This window comes from Urocitellus parryii, chromosome 13 (assembly GCF_045843805.1).
Source record: "Urocitellus parryii isolate mUroPar1 chromosome 13, mUroPar1.hap1, whole genome shotgun sequence".
In the NCBI taxonomy this organism is placed as follows: domain Eukaryota; kingdom Metazoa; phylum Chordata; class Mammalia; order Rodentia; family Sciuridae; genus Urocitellus; species Urocitellus parryii.
In genome coordinates, this window is record NC_135543.1 from 37,611,426 (window position 1) to 37,632,834 (window position 21,409).

The 21,409-nt window shown below is 36.4% G+C and overlaps 1 protein-coding gene across 6 annotated transcripts in view; it reads left to right on the plus strand.

Annotated features, from left to right (window-relative positions):
- The window catches only part of Nol4 (nucleolar protein 4), a 306,970-nt gene that overhangs the window by 259,187 nt on the left and 26,374 nt on the right, over positions 1–21,409 (plus strand). For all 6 annotated transcript variants that reach the window (XM_077792305.1, XM_026400031.2, XM_026400032.2 and 3 more), the window contains one exon: positions 19,426–19,606. In XM_077792305.1, the coding sequence (XP_077648431.1) occupies positions 19,426–19,606 (181 nt within the window). The remainder of the gene's footprint in view (positions 1–19,425; positions 19,607–21,409) is intronic.

Here is a 21,409-nt window from a genome sequence, read left to right on the forward strand (position 1 = left end):
ACCACTAAGCCATACTCCCACCCCCATTTTCTTTTTGCCTTCAGTATCCTTAATTTCCTAAGAAAATTAGCTTACAGTGGGAAAGATCTACTTGGGGTAATATTTTCCTTCAACCTATCCTACATATATTTTCCTTATACCTACCCATAGAAGAGTTCTCAGCAATCTTTGATAGAGTAAGCCTGATAAAAATATTTCCATGCAGAGTAGCTGGCCCCTGATGGAGAAAGGCCAAATTGCAGCCCTTATAGCTGAGAGAGTTATCTGCTAGTCATGTTCAATTCAACTTAATAGAGTTAAGTTAATAGTGCTTCATCTTTTGTGAGGAGAAAAAGTGTGGATCGGGGGGGAAGAGTAAATGGTTCAACAAGGAAGGGAGACAGCTTATGTAGAATTCTTTCAAATGGGGAATTATTTCAGAGCTTGGAAAGGGAAGAGAACTCAGACTAATTTCCACCAATCAGAAAATAGAAGCCCCGGGGCTGGGGTTGTGGCTCAGTGGTAGCGCCCTTGCCTAGCAAGTGAGAGACACTGGGTTCGATTTTCAGCACCGTATATAAATAAATAAATAAATAAATGTCCATCAACAACTAAAGAAATATTTTAAAAAAAGAAAGAAAGAAAGAAGGAAGGAAGGAAGGAAGGAAGGAAAAAGAAAAGAAAAGAAAAGAAAAGCACCAGTGGTTTGGGAGGCTGAAGCAGGAGGATCGTGAGTTCAAAGCCAGCCTCAGCAACAGTGAAGCGCTAAGCAACCCAGTGAGACTCTATCAGTAAAATAAAAAATAAGGCTGGGGATGTGGCTCAGTGGCTGAGTGGTCCTCAATGTTCAATCCCTGGTAACTGCCACCCCCACCCCCCCCCAAAAAAAGGAAAAGAAGTATAGCATTTTCCAAAATTGGGAAGTTTTTACTTTATCACCCTCAGACTCTTTCAGAAAATAACTAAACTTACCCTATTACATTGTTACCACACAAAGTGCAGCTGTGTGGAGCCATAAGACAATGTGGTATGAAGATAGTAGCTTTGGTAATCAATTACACCCTGCCCACCTTTGTAGCGTTCACTCTATGTTGGAAAATGCTACTCAGGGAGTTTGTTTCCTGCTCCACATGGCAGGAGTATTTTGTATGTCATAGAAGTGTCAAATCAACTGAGTGAGATCAGATGCACATACATCTCACCCAGTGTGTGTTTCAGAATAAGCACCAGGAGAGATCAGCTTTCTTCATTGGTGCCCAAGAAAGCTGATTAGTGTTCCATGAAAGCCTCACTAAGTTTTAGATATCCTTCATGGAAATATCCTTGTCTCATTGAGCCTGATTCTCTCATCCCATAATATCCATCCTTTTGGTATATTCTGCGTTATTGCATATCACAAAACAACTCTTTCCTCTCCTTCAGAACAAGGTCCTTTTTACATTTAAATACAGCCCCGTAAGCCATGTGTCTCCCACTCTCCCTTATTGGGGTTGAACTCTTCATGCTTCTAGAACAATCCCTCTACCAACATACTACTTCCACTCCCCTCTCTCCACCCCACCAGTCAACCCTGCTCCCTTTCCTATTAATTTTTCCCCTGCCGTTGGATTCTTGCCTTCAGCATACATCAGTGCTATCCCTCCCCACCAAAGAAAAACAAAAGAAAACAGCACAAACAACAAGAAACTCTAACCCCTTCCCTTAGTTCCCACATTTCTCCTTGCTTTTACAGAAGATGTCCTTTAAAGTGCTGTCTGAAATGACTGTCACCCATTTCTGTCCCTCAATTGGGTCTCAAATCTATTCAGATTTCTGTGCCACCCCACCTACACAGGCATTCCCTTCAAGTCACAGAAGAGTTCCTCATTTCCAAATCTTGTGATGTGTTCCTCGGTTCCCATCTAACTTTTGCTTTCGAGAGCATTTGGCACAATTGGTGACTTAACTGTTGTTGACAGAACATTCTAGGACAGCACCCTTGTTCCCCTTCTTCCATGCAACCCCTTCTCTGTGGAGCATGCTACCCTCTCTTTGTCCTCTAATTATAAAAACTACAGTGCAGCACTCCCTTGATCCAGACCTTGAGCCTCTTTTCTCCTATAGTATCACAGTTTTAAATACTATTTATAATGTGGTGCCACTTTTTCCCATCCTCCTGAACTCTAGATCTGTATTTCCGACTGCCTCTTGGTATGTCCACTTGGATGAGTATTAAGTGTAATAAATTTTTTAGGCTCACACAGATCTCAAGGTATCAACCCATCCCAGTTAATGTCACACATTCTCACGGTTGGTCAGGCACAAGTACTGGTGTCACCATTGATTCCTCCTTTCTTCTCATACTGTACTTAGGACAGCTAGGATGTCTGTGGGCACACTATGTTCATAATATGCCCAGAATTCAACCTATTTACACTGTTCCCATTCTTTTCTTTTCCAGTTCACCATCACCTGTCCTCTGAATTATTATAATAGCTATCTGACAAGTCCTCCAATTCTGCTGGTCCTTATCTCTCATTTAGTTTATGCTTTATGTGCAGCAGAATAATCCTGTTAGAACATGCCCATTTATGGCACTCCTTGATGGAACGCCATTCTACTCAAAGTGAAAGCCAGGTCTTTATGAGGCTCTCAAAGTGTCAGCACAGACGGTGCCATGACATCTCTCTCACCTCCTCCCCTATGCCCTCCTGCCACGCAGGCTACCTGGCTGTTTCCTCACATGGCAGCCATGGTCCTACCTCAGGGCCTTTGTACTTCATCTTCTTCCTCCTAGAATGTCAGCCCCCATTATCTACAGGCCTATGTCCTTCATTTCCTTTAGATAGTGACTCTTAAAACCACCTTTTCAGTCAAGTTTCCCAGCCACTTCATGAAAAACTCCATATTCCCGCCTTTTCAATATTTCATAGCATCCTTTTTTAATAGTTATTTTTTTAATTTTTTTCTTTAATAGTGATCTCCACTGTTCTATAAAGTACTTTTGAAAATTAACTACTTTGTAAAAAACATTGCTTGCTTCTTCATTAGAAGATGAGCCTCTGAAAGCAGAGATTTGGGGCTGTATATTTTCCCTACTCTGGAACATTACCAAGCACACAGGGTACTGTACAAAGTAGAATGAATGAATGAATGAATGAACATTAGTTTTTGTCTTCTCCTCTCAGGTTAAATATCTCCTATTCCTTTACCTTTATTATGAAGGTTGGAGGTCTCCTGAAACCTGATTTTTCTCACCTGGACAAGTTTAAGTTATCAAGTCTCCCTTGTTAACTATGTGATACCAAGAAGCCTTTGACTTGCTCAGTCCTGCACAGTAGTAAGGCCATCAAAGTCTGCCATGAGAGTTCCTAGGTGTAGATCTTACTTCCTGAACTTGGCATCTATGACCTTGGATAAGTCCTTTGACAGTATTTTGCACCTTGTTTGTTCAGTATGAAGTCTCAGAGTTTAACAATATCTGATTCAAAGGGAAATTGTGTGAATTAAGATAATATACCAGTCATCATCATAGCACCTAACATGTAGTAAATTCTCAATAAATATCACTTGATAATATTTCTCTTCTTCTAGGTACTGTATACCTTCATTAATGTAACCTAAGATGGCATTATATATTTCTAGCTAATTCATCTATACATTAGGCCCTCCATTATATGCGTTCAGTAACATTAACTGTTCTCTCTTGTTGGGCCTAAATCAATTTTAATTACTTAATTGCAAATGTGTTATCTATTTCCCTTGTTCACGTGCAAACTCACCAAAAGCAGGTGTTCTATCTTATCAATCACTGGAACTGCAACTAGTGTCTTGCACATCATATGTTTTCAGCATATATTTTAATAAATGCTTTATTAACCAGACCTTCTCAAATTTTTCAGGAGTGTTCAAATCACAGTGTTTCTTCTTTACTTTGTAGTGTCTTAGACTTAAGCATCGGGCTGTTGCTTTAAAATTCGTTATATAAAATATCAGCTACTGCTAGCAACTTTCCACATGGCTCAGACTTCCCTGCTTCTTCACATTCTTATTTCCTGTATTTACCCAACTGAATACAGTTGTCTTTTCATTAAGTTAAATACCCACAATCAGAGGATGTAGGGATCAGGCCTGTGCCGAGTCACCTAGAACCTGTCCTTCTAAGTTGCATCAGTCGATTCCTTTGGTCATTGGACAGGTTGTCCCATTGCCCGGGAGCCATTCCAGTGGTACTTTAGTTCAGCACACTCTGCTTCATTTTGGGAAATGTCCTGTTCACCTTCCAGATAGTCACCGTGATCCGCCTTTTAATAGTTGTTCCACAAAGAACATGAGGTGAGTTTACCGTGACTTGCTTTTAACCACTTTCAACCAGTTTTAAGATGTTGCATGTGTACATCTTAATGACTTTGCCATTATGAGAGAGAATCAATGCAATTTTTGTTTCTAAATTTGAAATCATCCTTGTTCTATCAAGTACAGTTTTTAGATAGTTTCTCATCTCATATATTGGAACCATTTCAAATGTCAAAACTCTGAAATAACAGGTACACTTAATGTGGCTATCTAATCCTAAACAAACTCCATTACAAGATTTTTCTTTTCTGCAATCTAATGCACCTGTTAAAGTTTGAAAGTGCAGCCGTCCCTTGGACATAGAAAAGTAAATCCGTGCATTTATCTCTACTTCCCTTCAAAATGCGACTAAAATGAATGGAAGTGAATACAAAAACAGTTTAGATGTACAAGGGGTTATAAAATGAGGAAGGAATCAGGAAAGAATGAGAGAGTACACCTCATTTTTGTAAACTTGACATTTGACCTCCAGCTGACAATAAGGAGATACCAATAAGAAGCCAGTTAATTCCTGTAGACCCTGGAAAGTCTGAAGACTGAAGCACCGAGTTCCATAGAAAGTGGAGTGGGGTGCACCTGCAATGGAAGAATTGTCTCAAGTGTATCTGAGAGGTTGTTAGACCCAGGTCTCTCCCCTAGTTCTGTAGTGCTGCATTTATCCTTTTCCCACCCTGGGGAGGGAGGGAGGGAGAGGGAGAGGGAGAGAGAGAGAGCTATAAAAGGACTCTATGCCTAGGATATCAGGCGTAGCAGCAGAATCTGTGCCCTGAAAATGAGCAGAGTAAGTTAAATTTTTCAGATTGAAGGTTCTGTATCTCTGCTGCAAGCCTTTTCCACCTTTTAGTGCCAAGAATGGATGGAGGCATCCTAGTTATGTCTAGAGCATCAAATTCTCAAAAATCAATGAGGCAGAAAGGAAAAAAACAGGTTATGAATCTTAGCACTCAAATATCAGAAGCAAGGAAAATGACAGAAGAAATTTTTAAATCAAAATATAGTTCATATTCTCAGTGAGAGAAAGAAAACTGACACCCTTGAAATAAAAAAATAAAGGCATGAAGAAAGAAAAATAAACAACAAAAAGCAATTCCTGGAATATTTATACACACACACACACACACACACATATATATATGCATATATGCAACACACACACACATGTCAAAAATTGCTAAAGAATTGGAATCTCTTTTGTTAAATCACTCCACCATTAAGAATTACAGGGCATGGTGGTCTATGCCTGTAATCCCAGCAACTCAGGAGGCTAAGGCAGAAAGATCATTAAGTTCAAGGCCAGCCTCAGCAACTTAGCAAAACCCTGTGTCAAAATAAGGATAAAAAGACCTGGGCGTGTGGCTCAGTGGTGAAGCCCCTGAGGTACAATCCCTGGTACCAAAAAAGAAAAAAATGAATTTTAGGAACAAAACCTGCAAAATTCTGAAGAAAATTCTATATCGAGCCAATTTAGATCCCATCAGAGCGATACAAAGCAGAAGTGAAGTGAATGGGTGACTATATAGCAAGCCCAATCAGTCCTTCCACGTTGAAATAAAGCATCTCTAGGAGAGCAGTGTCCCAGGGAATGCTAACTGACAGAACACCTAAGAGAGATGATCATATGAAAAATATCTCAATGGTTTTAGAGAATTTTGGAAGAATTAGTAATAGTAGCTTGGAATACCAAGAAAACAGTGTCCTCCAAAAGGGGGGGGGGGGTTAATACTTAGTGAACAAAAATTTGGAAAAGAAAATGTTCTCATTGCTCACTGGTTAGTTAGCTCAATAGGAAACAGCATTGTCATTGTGAGTCCCTGCAGAACAGAGATAAATATTCAGAGTAAGAAATTGAGGAGTGTTTCTTAAGGGACTGTTTCCATAGGTGTGGATGGGTTAAGGAATTCAAGAAGAGATGTAGAGTTAACAAGTGAGAGGCCCTTTGCCACTGGAAGTTTGGAAGGGACCAACAGGCAAGGGTTATCTGAGAGAATCCAAATTCTTCAGTCAAGGAACAAACCAGCTGCCAGACCTTGACATAATGAGAAAGGATACTGGGGAATAAATACCCTCAAGCACTTTCATCTCTCAACCTCTGAATTTTTTTTCCATGTTTCCCATTGATAACACCCTAGGAGCTAGAGAGTCGACAAGGAAGCTGATTAAATTCATAGCAGTTATATATACAGAGAACAATGTTAGCACCATCTGAAGGGGGGAAATTAAGAACATTCAGAGCACCATCAAAAATAATTATTGCAGTAATTTTTTTTGTTGTAAGGAAAATTCAAGTCTGAGTATGTATTTATGTGATACAATTAAACCAGACCATAGAGAAGAGCATAATCAGAAATCTTTGTCTATGAAGAAGGCTTCATATGTGTAGAATGTATTTCTGTGAAGTGTGGACAAAAATGTATACCACAGATAGAGACACACAAGTTCATTCTTCTATATCTTCACATGATCATCTTTATTTAATCATTCCTCTTTTGGCTTATTGGCTTAGGTACTTTTTTCAGAAAGGCATTTATTCTTAGATATTCATCCTCCAATTATTCTTTTACACCATCCAATTTTATTTTGCTCTTAATGGTCATCAGTGTCTGAAATCATCTTTGTATCTTCTATGTTACATTTCTCCCTTTTGCTTAGCCATATGCATTCCTATAGGTCCCATGAGGTTTCATGTGCTGATACATCCACAGCATCAAGTTGAGTGTTAATCCTAGTAAATAGCAGGCCTTTATAGAGCATTGTTTACAATTTTCACTTACAAATAAAATTAGATTTTAAAGGACTTTATTATGGGTTGCACATGCAAAATAGTAGAGGAGATTGTTGGATATCACACAGGTCTCTAGACACAGAAGACTGAATAGATGAGGGTATCATTAAACACAATCAAGAATTCAGAAGAAAGAGTAAATTGTGCCTGGAGAAGTCAGATAAAGTATATCATTTTGGACTCACTGACCAGGAAGCACCTTTGGGGTTTGCAGAGAGTTATGTTCAGTAGATAGTTGAAAATATGGACCTGAGAAAAAGTCTTTATTATAGATTTAAATTTAGAGGTCTTTGGTATCCAAGTCAGAGATGAAGTCATAAACATAGATGAGACCACAGAGAAGGTGAAAGTCTCCCAGGGAATCACAGTGAAAGGAGAAGGGAAGCCTAGTTTATACTGATCCTACCCAAAAGTCATCACGTTATAGGGTAAGATAATCCAATATCTTAAGAGAGATAAAACTATTACTTTGTAAATTCAAATAGTGCTCAAGAGCACTGATAGATTTCTGTGTATTTTTTTCAGGAACCATAGTTGAGAATAACTAAAAATAAACAACTTGAAGGACAAATTAGTCTCTCATTGTAAATGCAGGTAAAATTACAAAATGCGTATCTATATATGTGAAGAAATGTGTCAGCAGTGATATTTATCCTCTAACTATATGCTCCACATCCACAGCCAATGTGTCAAATCAGAAAATGTCACATGACTAAATTATAAGTAACAGAAACAATACAATTAAGGAAGGGGACATTAGCAAGGGGTCTAATGTTATGCTTCTGTATACACCTGCACAGGTATTGTGTGTATTCAGGCCTCAGCAACCTGCTTTAAATTCATCAGTAGATTATTTATTTTCGATCATTTCATGTCATCTCATGCATGGTCCTTTTAAATTTAATTTCACATTAATATAAAAGCATTATCACTCAGTGATTTAGCAATCACTGTATTGATAGCTTTTCTAATTACTTTAGTTTGACTATTTCATAATTAAATACTTGGAATACAAAAATAGATGGGCAATTTTTACACCCAGTTTAAATTAAATTAAAATAACCTGTAAGCTTTTATTCTGGCATGTAAGATTTAAGATCTCAATTATACAGTTCTTTCAAGATATACAATCCCGATGGAATTATGTTTACTATCTGATTGAACATAATGTTCATCAAAAGCAGCGATGAAGCAGTCCATTATGTACAGTGACATTAGGAGAGGATTGTTTTTCATTCTGCTCATTCAACCATGAGGGCACACCTGTTTCTGATTTTGAAACCACTGATGATTACCTCCCAGCATCAGTGTTTGAAACAGCATCATTAGTTAAGTTCCTCTTCCACTTGGTTGAAAAGATATGTGAAAAGATGAAGGTTTTCTATCATGTCTAGGCTTCTGTAAAACTTTAATTGTATTTTTCAAATGTCTGCTTCCCAGTTCAGTGTAATTTACCAAAGTCAGTAGTGAGCACTCCCAGAAATACAGTGAAAAGAATCTGACATAATTTTCCTATGTACCTCTATAAATACTCCACATCATGTACAACCACAAGACCAGGATCCTAATTAGAATAAGATGTATTCCATGTTTGTTTAAATATGTCAAAATATATTCTACTGTCATATATAACTAAAAGGAACAAATTCAAATTTTAAAACTAAAAGGACCACACTTAAAATATTTAGATTACTGACTTCTGTGATAAATAAATAGTCTCTGAGAGGGCACTTTCAAAGCCCTTGATCTGAATTTTGCTAACTTATATAACCATTTGTGACAATGAATCTAACCATAGTTTTAACGTAAAGTGTAGCCTTATCTTGTGCTCTTGGAAAGCTGATATCCACTAAAATGAAAAGAAAGTCAGTTTGTTGTCCTAATTTGTCTTATGAAGTTCCCCATGTTGTTTTTACTTGATTTGAACTAACATGTTACTATCAAATCAACACTAACATCTACAAGTTTATTTTAGCATTGACCAATAATATATACATCCTAATATACATAGGCAAAATAAAATAAATATTTAGCCTTATTACCAAAGTAGAATCACTACCAGAAGTGAATTAAAACCTTTTTAAATGGCCCTTTATGTGTAACAGATTTTATTAAATTACAAATAAAGTATCCACTTCCCCATGCCCAACAAGATGCTCTAGATAGATACCATGTGGGTATTAACCTTGATCCGTTGACATCCCTATGTTGATGGGACTCGTTCGCAGTAGCTAATAGTTAACAGCTCTCGAGAAATCCTGTCCACCTACATTATGCTGCTCAAAGTGTAACACAAAAGAGATTCTGATATCATTCTTAGTTCCTTGCTTTGAGAGAAATTTCTAATTCTTAAAATGCATTATGTTGACACTCCTTTTATATGTTTTTCTGTCTTCAGTAAAATGTATTGGTCCAATGTCTTTTAATTTATAATAATCTTAGAACTAAAGAACTAATTTATACACAATTCAGTGTTTTTTTTTTCTCTTCTACAATATCTTTTACTCTGTATTTCTATTTACTTGAATTTTTTCTTAAACTGTATATGGGAGAAGAGATAAAAATTTCTAATTAATATGCTTTGCTGTTTTGTGTAAGAGCTTCTGGAAGATAGATTTAGGAAGAATAATATTCTCAATTAATCCAAATCTTATTGTATGTTACCTGTGTTTTGGAAAAAGAAAAGATTTTTTTCCTTTACTTTTTTCATGAAAGCCACATCTAAGCCTGATTTATCTACATTATCCACATAACACTTTTTCACTTTACATAAAACGTAAAAACAACTGCTGGGTGCAGTGGTGCATTCCTGTAATCCCAGCAGCTAGGGAAGCTAAGAAGGGAGGATCACAAGTTCAAAGCCAGCCTCAGCAACAGCAAGGTGCTAAGGAACTCAGTGAGACCCTGTCTCTAAATAAAATACAAAATAGGGCTGGGGATGTGGCTCAGTGGTTGAGTGCTCCTGAGCTCAAACTCTGGTATCAAAAAAAAAAAAAAAAAAACTAAAGAAAAACTTTTAATTTGTTTTTTAACCTGAATACCATATATTAAAGCTTTGAAAATTGATTTCCAAATGTCACACCAATAGAATGTAACACCTACAGCAAGTATGAGAACCTTTCCATATATTGGTGAATTTATGTGGCCCAGAACATGACTTCAGGTAAGAGTTCTTTCAGCTGAAGGTGCACAAGGGCAAGTGACAGAAAATGTGACTGGCAAGATTGTTCTCATACTCTGAAGAACTTTGCATGCCAGGAACTTTGGGTCTTGTTCTCCAAAAAAAAAAAAAAAAAGAAAAAAAAAAGAACTATTTAAAGAGAAATTGACCTGATAAATAAATGAAAAATAAACTTGAAAAGATGTGAATTAAAAACAGAGCCAGGGTTTTAACACAATACCCCAAATGAGAGAAATGAAGCTCTCAGGCTTGGCATCAAAAGTGAGTTTTTTCAGGTCTGTGACAATGGTGGTGCTGTTAAGGACCTGGGTATTTGAGGGAAGTGCTGTAAGGAAAGGAAAAAAATCTTGATATGATGCACTAACTAGAGCAAGAAACTCTGACAGCAGTGCAGGTGTTGTTTTCTTTCTGAATTAAGTTTTGCAAGGAGTAGCAGGAACTTACCTCAACATTGTAAAACTATTTATGACAAACCCAAAGTCAATATCATAGCGAACAGATAAAAACTAAAAGCAGTTTCTCTAAAATTCAGAATGAGAATAGGACATCCACTCTTAGCACTCCTATTCAGTATGGTACTAGAAATTCTAGCCAGAGAAATTAGGCAATAGAAGGAAATAAAAGGGATTAAAAAATAGGAAAGGAAGAAGTCATGTTGTCACTGTTTACAGATGATATGATCTTATAGTTAGATGAGCCACTGGATGACAGCTAGCAGCAATAAAAAAAAATTCAGTAAAGAGTCAAGATGTTATAAAGTCAACAATTGCTTTCTTATGCACTAATAATGAATTCCTAGGAAGGAAAGCTGGTCAGTTCATGGTGGAGTCAGGAAGCAGAGAGAAAGAGAGAATAGCTAAAGCAGTCTGTTTTAGGTAGTTTTTGCATTGCTGTAACCAAAATACCTGATAAGAACAACTTAGAGGAGGAACGGTTTATATGAGGCTCACATTTTTAGAGGTCTCATTCTATAGGCGGTTGACTCCATTGAGCTGGGCCCAAGATGAGATTATATATTATGGGGGAAGGGCCTAGTGGAAAGGAAAGCTGGTCAGTTCATGGGGGTGGGAGGGTCAGGAAGCGGGGGGAGGGAAGGGTCTCAAGGAAAGTGAACCCTTTCAGGACACACGCCTAGTGACTCACCTTGTCCAGCCATGCCCCACCTGCCTACAGTTACACTAGGATGGACTAATTAGGTTATAGCTCTTTTAAGCTAACTATTTCACCTCTGGATATTTCTACATGAACAGGATTTTTCAGAGGACACCTCCTGTCCAAACCATAACACAATTCTAAGCAAAAATAGCAACAGCAAACTGCAAACTATACTACAAGATACAGTAACAAAAACTGCTGGTACTTCTATCAAAATAGACACATAGACCAATGGAACAGAATAGGAGACACAGAGACAAACCCCTACAGTTATGGTTATCTGATCTTGATGAATTCACCAAAAGAGAAAAGAAAAGCCTTTTAAATAAATGGTGCAGGGAAAATTGATTACTCCTATGTGAAAGAATGAGACTAGATCCTTATATCTCAGCCTTTGCAAAAAATCGACTCAAAATAGATCAAAGACCTAGGAATTAGACCAGAAACTTTGAAAGCCCTAGGAAAAAACATGGTCAACATATGGTCAACATTTCAACATATAGATGCAGGCAGCAACTTTCTCAATAGTACCCCCAAAATTAAGGAAATAATACCAAAACTAATCAATAGAATGGCATCAGGTTAAAAATCTTTTGCCCAGGGTGAAATGAAACAAGAATGTAAAGATAAAATCCACAGAATGGGAGAAAATATTTGCTAGCTACTATCCTGACAGAGGGTTAATATCCAGAATATACAAAGAACTCAAAAATGTCACCATAAAAAAAAAAAGTAAAAACAAATTCTGAAAAGGGGAAATGATGGCTGGGGTTGGGGCTCAGTGACAGAGAGCTTGCCTCGCACATGTGAGGCACTGGGTTAGATCATCAGCACCACATAAAAATAAATAAACAAAATAAAGATATTGTGTGCATGTATAACTAAAAAAAATTAAAAGGTAGAAATGAACTCACCTCTCAACAGATACTTCTCAAAAGAAGAAATATGAATAACCAACAAATATATGAAAAAAATGTTCAACAATTTTAGCAATTGGGGAAATGCAAAACTCTTCCAAAATTTTATCTCAATCCAGTTAGAATGGCAGGCATCAAGAATATGAGCAATAATAAATACTGGAAAGGATATGGAGAAAAATGAATGCTATTACATTGGTAGTCGAATTGTAAATTAATACAACTACTTTGGAGATCTGTATGGAGGTTCCTCCAAAGAGTAAGAATGGAACCACCATATGACCCAGCTATACCACTCCTCAGTATTTATCCTAAATAATTAAAGTCTGCATACTATAGCAACAAATACCCATGTTTGTAGCACCACGATTCACAATAGCCAAGTTATGGAACCAGCCTCAGTGAATTTACTCTTAGTTGTTTTGAAATATGCCGTGCATTGACTTTAGTCACCCTGCTGTGAAATAGATATCAAAATCTATTCTTCTCACTTACCTGGAACTCTGTAACCTGGATCAAACTCTTTCTACTCCCTCCCTGCCAGCACATACATACCCTCTGCTAACCATCGTTCTCTTCTGTTTCTGTTATATTTTGCATGCAAGTGAGATCAAACCTTTATAGTTAATCATATACATATGTAGTATGTGTGTGTACAAATAGTGCTACAAAGAATTTATTAAAATATCTTGTTCCTTGAAAAGTTTGATACTGGTAACAGCTATTCTGCTTTTATTTTTGTTTTTTTAAGTCAGAAGCACATTTAATCTAGCTTGTCTGTTATTTCAAAGCTTGTCATTAAGATGACCTAGATTTAGCCCAAATGTGGCTTTCCGTACTGTCTTTGTGGGTCAAGTGCATCTTTGCAATCTTGGCATCTTGAATCATTTATAGGGCCAGCAAGTTAATAAAACCATGTGGAATACTTCTACTTGCATGGAAGAATTCCTCCTGGATGCTGTTATATGTGAGACTGTGCATAAGTCGGGGAGGGGGGTGTGTTTTGTTGTTGTAATAAAGAATCATCTCTAATCATCCCAAGTAATAGGTGAAGACAGTTTTTGTCTTAACAGGAAAGAATTTAAATGGAAGCTCTGGTTCTCTCAGATATTTTATGAATTTCCCTGGAAACTCTTGGCAATGTACTTAGTTCTAGAACACTTTATATCAGATGGGAAGAGAAGCTTTTATGCTAAGAGCCACAGCCAAGTAATATGATGCATGGCATTTTTGGTTGAAAGGTGATGCCAGCAAGCCATTGAGATGATATGATTATGTTAAGATCTGCATTCATATGGATATTGGACTCCTGCTGTTCACCTCGGCCTGCTATGGGACTCCTGGAGAGTTACCATTGGTTGGGGACATTGGAGGGAATTCCGGAGGAGGGACTTCCTGTTGGGTCTGGGAGAATGCCTTGTGGGTCTGTCGGCAATCCTCCCGTCCCGGGAGCTTACAGGGCATTGGCGGCAGTTTCAAAAATAAAGTTTGTTCCTGCTTGAGTGGCTTGTGATTTTGTGCCCAGCCAGTCTGCGGCACTTTTAGAAGGTAGAGATGTTTTCAAAGAATTTATACATGGAATAAATTGCACTCAATCACTCTGTCTGAATAGAGCAAAGGACTTTAAAATAATACATAAAAAAGCTGTTGCATAGACTACAATGAACATGTATGCACTAGGGAAATCCAGTAATCACCTCAAGGCAATTCAAGCACACCAAGGCCTTCATTTTATTTATGTATTTATTGTTTTGCAATAATAAGGGTATGTGAGGGTCTGTGCAAAGTTATTTATCTTTAAAAGTTAGATGACTAATACATTACCCTGGCCATGTCACATAATGTGCCAATAATATAATTTCATTTAAAGCAAAATTGCCTTGCAAACTCCTAAGCACTACAAATATATAAAGTAAAATGCAAACATAAATCAGGTATGAAGATGACTGGGTCTAACAGTAATTTAGTTAGAGCTTTCTGATCATCTTTATGGGGAAATAAAAGTTCATAAAAATACAAAGAATATGAAATAGATGGCAGAGGATTAAAATCTTAGAAAATGGAAGTCTTGGTAGATATAGTAAAGGTAATGTAACATTGTCCATGACATTTTAGGGAAACTTATTATCAAAAAGTTAAGCATTGAGTTGGGGCTATAGCTCAGTTGGTAGGGTGCTTGCTTCACATGCACAAAGCCCTAGGTTTGATCCCCAGCACCACCAAAAAAAAAAAAAAAAAAAGTTAAGCATAATCAACTTCCATTTTGAAAAAAAAAAGAAAAAAACATATACTATAGTAAAGGATTCTATAGTAAAGGATTCTTTAGGGGTCTGGTCTGCAGTAAGTTAGGAATTCAATCTGTGTGCCTCATCCATGTAACAGACCAAGTTTGGGAAGTCCAGACTTTTCTTTGTCCAGTTCCTAACCGTAGAATACAAAGGTGTATAGCTGGGGCAGGGCTTATGTTTTCTATGAAAACTTAGCGAGGAATTTGTTAATTTATTTTGTTGATGGATTAAATTTATTTCATTGCGTAGATATAAAGTCTTATATTAGTTATGAAACCAATTGTTTTGAAAACAATCCTCATTGCCACCTAGGAGGTCAACTCTTAGCTGTGAAAACTTGGGGAACTAATGATTTTAAGTTGCTGGAGAGGTAAAATGTGACTCTAGAGGGTGTTTATTTTTGGGGTTAAAAAAATCATTCTTTGAAACCAATTCTCATAGTCATTCAAGGTAAAACACAAATTAACTTTATACTAAACTTTTGCCCCAAGGACCCTATAGACAATAATAATAACAACAACAATAATGGTTATTATTATTATTATTAGACTCTCATTCTATGTTGCCCAGGTTGGCCTCAAACTTGCAAATCATCCTTCTCAGCCTCTTGACTCTTTAGGATTATAGGAGCATGCCACCACATCCAGCTCCTACAGAGCAGATTCTACTGGAAGTTTCCAATATTGTATTTCTCAATATATAATGAACTGCCAAAAACATGAATAACATAAATCTGTGTTTGGATACAAATAATTCCTACAGAGTCTGTTTTATTTGTTAATAGAATTAATTATCTGCCTGCTAAGTGGTTACTGTGGTTTGGAATAACAGTTTAATAATGAAAGGCTGAGGCAAATCTTAAAAACCACATCTAATACTGCAAATTAATTCTTTCTAAAAAAGAATGAAAAAATACCAAAGTGACAATGCTTGCTCCTTCTCCCATTTTACTCATCAGTGAGAAGAAGCTCTTCTGTGAGGATACTTTATTGTCATTTTCAAACAGAGAGAAATAGATTGGTATGTTTCATAAGAGTCATTATTTTTCCTAAAAGTAGAAATTCAAATTTTATCATGTTTCCCCAGTCATTTTCAGTATTTAAGTGGTGGAGCTGTTTGAGGCAAGTCCCTTCCCAAGGACCCCAAAATTGCTTTTAAAAAGTATAGAACATTTTTCCTTTTTCAGAATTTCAATAGCTGTGTGTTTTCACAGGAAGAATATTTTATGGCCCAGTAGTTTTCACAAAGCTTTGGATGCAGTGATTTTTTACAAGTGTAAAGTAGAGTAAAGCAAAGCCACTAGAATGATAAACAAGGAAGGATGCAGTATGCAACCTTTTCTGTATGTCTATACTCATAATCTCAGGAAAACAACCTCACAGTTCCATGGAGATCAGCTTAAACATGACTATTTAGTAGGAAATAGAATTATACACATGATAAAAAAAGATTCATTTATGTATATTAAATAGTTCAGTGTTTCTATAACAAAATACCTGAGACAATTAACTTATAAGAGAAAAGTCTTATCTAGCCCAGGGATTTAGAGATTTTACCACCAAGAACAGGTGGCTTCATTGCTTTGAGCCTCTGGTGGAGGTGCCAGATGTCAATGACTGGGAGCTCATAGGTGAGCAAAACCACTTACATCTTGAAGCAGGAAGTAAAGGAGAGGAAGAGTTGGGTCTCACAATCTCATTTGAAAGCATATTCTCAGAGCCTAAAGAACTCCCCCAAGGATTCCACCACCTCCCAGCAGTAGCCTTACCCTGGAGACCAAGCCTTCAACACTGGACCTTTGGGGAACATCCAACAACCAAACAATAGCACCATGTAAACATCACAGGTTTATCTTTTAATCTTTTGGAAGTGGTGCCATTTTAATAATCTGAAACTCAACGATTATATGACATGTCTATTCCACTGTGGAGGAATAGGTGGGTGTACAAGTTGAGTATCCCTTCTCTGGAATGACTGGGATAAGGAGTATGTTGGACATTTATAGCTTTTTGGACTTTGGAACATTTCCATAGAATATTATGTGAGCAATCCCATATTAACAATCTAAACTCTGCAGCGTTCCAAATTCAAAAATTTTTGAGTGTCTTACAGGCAAAAATTTTTAGATATCAGAGCATTTTTTATTTTAGATTTTTATTTACATATACATATACATGTATTATACATATTTATGTATTACATGCCTATGTAATATTAGTACTATCATATGTATAATATATACATATGTGTATCTCTGTCCCCAGGCAGAGAAGATGGCACTCCTAGATAGTAGACCATTTCATTGGACCCTTATGAAGGGCTGATGGATTGTGTATGAGATGTAGTCATCATTGGTTGAACTGTTTTTTCATTCACCTGGTCTCTATAACATGCCATTTAAAAATAGTTGGTTCTAGACTGTAATAATTACCATGTTTCTGTGCCACTAATATTACTGACTTTGTTAATAATTCTCATTTAGAGTAGCCCCGTAGTTAGTATGATTATTGACCTCAGGCCTGCTTATTATGACACACACTTCCAACAACTGATTTCTGTAAATAATGTTGTAGATTATTGAAGTTTCTTTACTATGTATAATATACAAATTCACCTTGACTACAAAAGAAAACAATTTTACATTGTTCACTTATTTGTCAAATACAAATATGTCTAGAAGTCTATAGAGAACCACAATCCAAAATTCTCCTTCTTTGAGTACTTTTTGCTGACAAAGAGTAGCTGTCAGAATTAAAAATAATAATCTGGAAATTACTAACTTCCCATTCAAAGTAGGTAGGGCCAGCAATACCAGAAATTTGATTCTGTCTAGGTCCCCTCTTTAAGACAGTTTCTCTCAGGGAAAGTGCTATTCTCAGGTAATTAACCCTCCTAGGGTTTTCTAAGGTTCAAATAGCAATATTTTAAATTACAATCAGACTTTCTAGATTATACATCAATTTAATTCTGATCGTATTTGTACTACTTAAATCTCAGATGCATCATTATTTATTGCATTTTAAAAGGCAATACGTGGCAAATAAATCTACATAAAAATTCCCTTTTTTATATTTGTTTATGCTATGTAGTGATTTCCTTCCCATTTTCTCTTATTTTCACTTCAATCTACTTTGAAAAATGTTGCTGTTTCTGGCTCCATTATTTAGATTGGGAAGTCAAGTTCCAAATATATATATGTTTTTTAAATTTTGAATGCTATTCTTTGCTTCCCTAATCTTTCTATAAATGAAAAGTTAAAATCTATAGGCCTTCTGTCAGATATCTCTGGCTGAACATGATGGTCAGTGTCAAACATTGGATGTAGTTGAACGCAGCAGAGACCAAGAGCAAAATTAACTGCTGACATAGCGATGTTTTCATGATGGTAAAGGATCTCTCCATATAAAAACACTCCTGAGTCCATGGAGCAGACTCATTCCATCCTTCCTCTTTTCTATCGCTTGGATCCACAAAACGATTTGAAAGTTCCTTGTTCAACTAAATGTTCATTGTAATCTAAACTGAAGACCTGCAAAACGCTTCTGATGATGATAAAGGCATGCCCAAGGACTCGCTAGAAATCTGTTTATAATTATTTCCTGTTTAAAAAAGAAAGAAGATAAGTAATACAGAAGACTAGACAAATTAAATATATTGTATATATTTTAGGCTTTATAAACTCATGCTGAGTTTTAAAACAAATTTCATATAATTTATTAGAAATCTGAATTTTTATTTCCTCACAGCTTGACCTGGTTGTAGAGTTTGAAGCAAATTTTGTGAACTTAAGTGTATTTTAAGAACAAAAAACAAAAGCCAAAAAAAGCTGAAAGGCCCATTTGTTTATTAAGGTCCTTGTTGTCGTGCTGGGGTGATGCATGTAACAGGCTTAGCTTAGAGTTGATACTCCATTTTGCTTATTTAGTTTTCTTACCATGAAATATAAAGAGAAAGGAGGAGAGAAGAAGGAAGGTGAGGGAGACAGGGAAGAAGGCCTGCAGAAAAAGATTTTGAGGAACTCAAATTTTTGTCAAATGTTTCTTTTCCTTTTATTATAATTTCTCTTCACGTGATAATTTTTAAGCCTAGCTCATTCTCTCTTAATTTTATTTTTTGACATAAAATTCACCCTCTCAGGAGTTTCTAAGTACCCAGTACAATACTGTCAACCACATACCCTTGGTACAACAGAGCTCCAGGACCATCCCTGCACTGCCCCTACATGACTGAAACTGTACAACTACAGACTGATTCTCCCCTCTCTCTTTCCTTGACACCTGGAAACCACCATTCTTCTTTACGTTTCTGTGAGTTTGAATACATTAGATATATAAGATAAATAGACTCATGCAACATTTGCTTTTTTGTAACAGGCTTATTTCACTCAGCATAATGTCCCTAAGTTTCATCTATTTTGTTGTAAATGAACAGGGTCTCCTTCTTTTTACAGGCTGAATAATATTCCGTTGTAAGTATATGCCATGTCTTCTCTATCCATTCGCTTGCCAGGGGTCATATAGACTGTTTCCACTTCTTGACTATTGTGAATGACTCTCTAGGTGTGATTTTAAATTCAGCTGGAAATTGTTAATTGCTCCATCTCTAATGTGCCCACCTAGTTTCTTTGCTCTCTTTTTTTTTAGGTTTTAGCAAAATTGTGGAAACTGTGCCTATGAACTTACTTAATATTCACTGTGTAAAGCTATGTAGGTGACATTTAGACAGTCCCAATCAAGATGAAATAGTGTGATGACTTGATAAATAACGAAGTGTGGTGTGTCATTGCAGGACGAGTCTGCTCCAGGGGACAAACAGTGTAAACCAGAGGCAGCCCAGGCCACCTATTCAACGTCAACAGTTCCGGGCTCACAGGAGGTCTTATACATCAATGGAAATGGGACCTACAGTTACCATAGTTACAGAGGGCTAGGAGGAGGACTGCTAAACCTGAACGATGCTTCCAGTAGTGGTGAGTCTTTACTGTATTTTATATTGTGTGTGTCCTTTGGGGGGGTCATCAATTTTCTAAACCTGAAAGAAGAAAATGGATATATCGTTATAAGCCATAGTCACTGCCAATCTGGTAAAAACAAAACCATTGAAAAAGACATAATGATTATTTCCCTACACAGAAAATTCACTATTTTGTTGATATTCCTGAGAGCACTGTTCCACAATTGAACCATTGTTGTTTTATGCTAAAAACAAAACAAATCTGATTAGAGAAAAAGCAATTTTTTTTCAAATAGTAATACGTTCTGCCCCCAATGCTATCCTGTACTATTCATCAAGAATGATGAAACATTTCCTTAATGTTCAAAGAGGCTTTTGATTGGGCTGGGGTTGTGGCTCAGTGACAGGGCACTTGCCTAGCGTGTGGAGGGCACTGGGTTAGATCCTCAGTAGCACATAAATAAGTAAATAAAGGTCTTGTGTCCATCTACCACTAAAAAATATTGTTTTTTTTAAAAAAAGGTTGATTTGGAATATTTGAGACACCAGGAATTTTACTGATGATGATACACACACCATTGTAACTAAGAAGATACAAAGTAACAAATGAGGACACATGGTTCTCATATCAATGGCATGCTTCACAGTAGCAACTGGTACACTGGAACCAGCCTCCATTTGCTCATGCTTGATAAATTTTGGGGACTTTCTTGATGACTTCTAAATGAGTCAGGGAGTTGCATGTTTAATGTAAAGCCATACATCTTACAAAAAATATACACAGGTGAGTTTTCTTATACCTGGGTTGCAAGAAAAACATTCTTAACTATACTTAAAATTCAGGGAATATGAGTTTGATTATATTGTGCACGCGTGCGCGCACACACACACACACACACACACACACACAACTTTTGCATGACAAAATACAGAGTTTTAAGAAGATGAATGATGAAATGGAAAAATACTAGCTACATAGACTACAGATGGCTAAAAAGACAATACATGAAACTCCTCTAAAAATTAAGAAGCAATGTACCTAAAATCATGTTAAAAAGGCAAGAAAGGGCTGAGGATAGAACTCAGTTGTAGAGTGTGTGCTTAGCATTCATAAGGCTGTGAGTTCAATTTCCAAAACTAGGGGGGGGGGGGAAGAAGAAAGAAAAGAAATAGAATCAGAATATTTTTTGACAAATCTGTGAGGAAATAGGTACTTCATTGCATTGCTTTAGAAGTGCATAAATTTGAAGTAAAATCAGACAAACATCTAGCCAAATTAAATGTGCATTTACCATTCAACCCAACAATCTCATTAGGATTCTATTTCAAAGGCACATTGGTAAGTGCACAAATATATATATATATATATATATATATATATATATATATATATATGCAGGACTGTTCATTGCAATGTAATTTCTAAATGAAAAAAAAAGGCTTCCAATAAAAATATTCATCAATAGATGGCTGGTTGATTATTATAGTGCATCTAAATAAGAGAGTAACACATCACTATGAAAAATAATGTAAAATATCTTAATACACTGTTAGGCATCAATCTCAAGGTAGTACAACTACTTATAATGTGTTAACATTCATAAAAATGATTTATATAAATGGGTGTATAAGTCACAATTTTTTAAAGTTTACTGAGAAATAGGAGTGTGTAGATTAGAGTAGTTTAAGAGTAGAATTCTCTGAATATAATTGTTTTTATACACTATTTTGATCATTTAAGTTTAGAACAATGCACATATTTACATAATTATGAAACCATTTTTATGTCGCCTTTAAATGGGAAAGAAAGTGATACAAA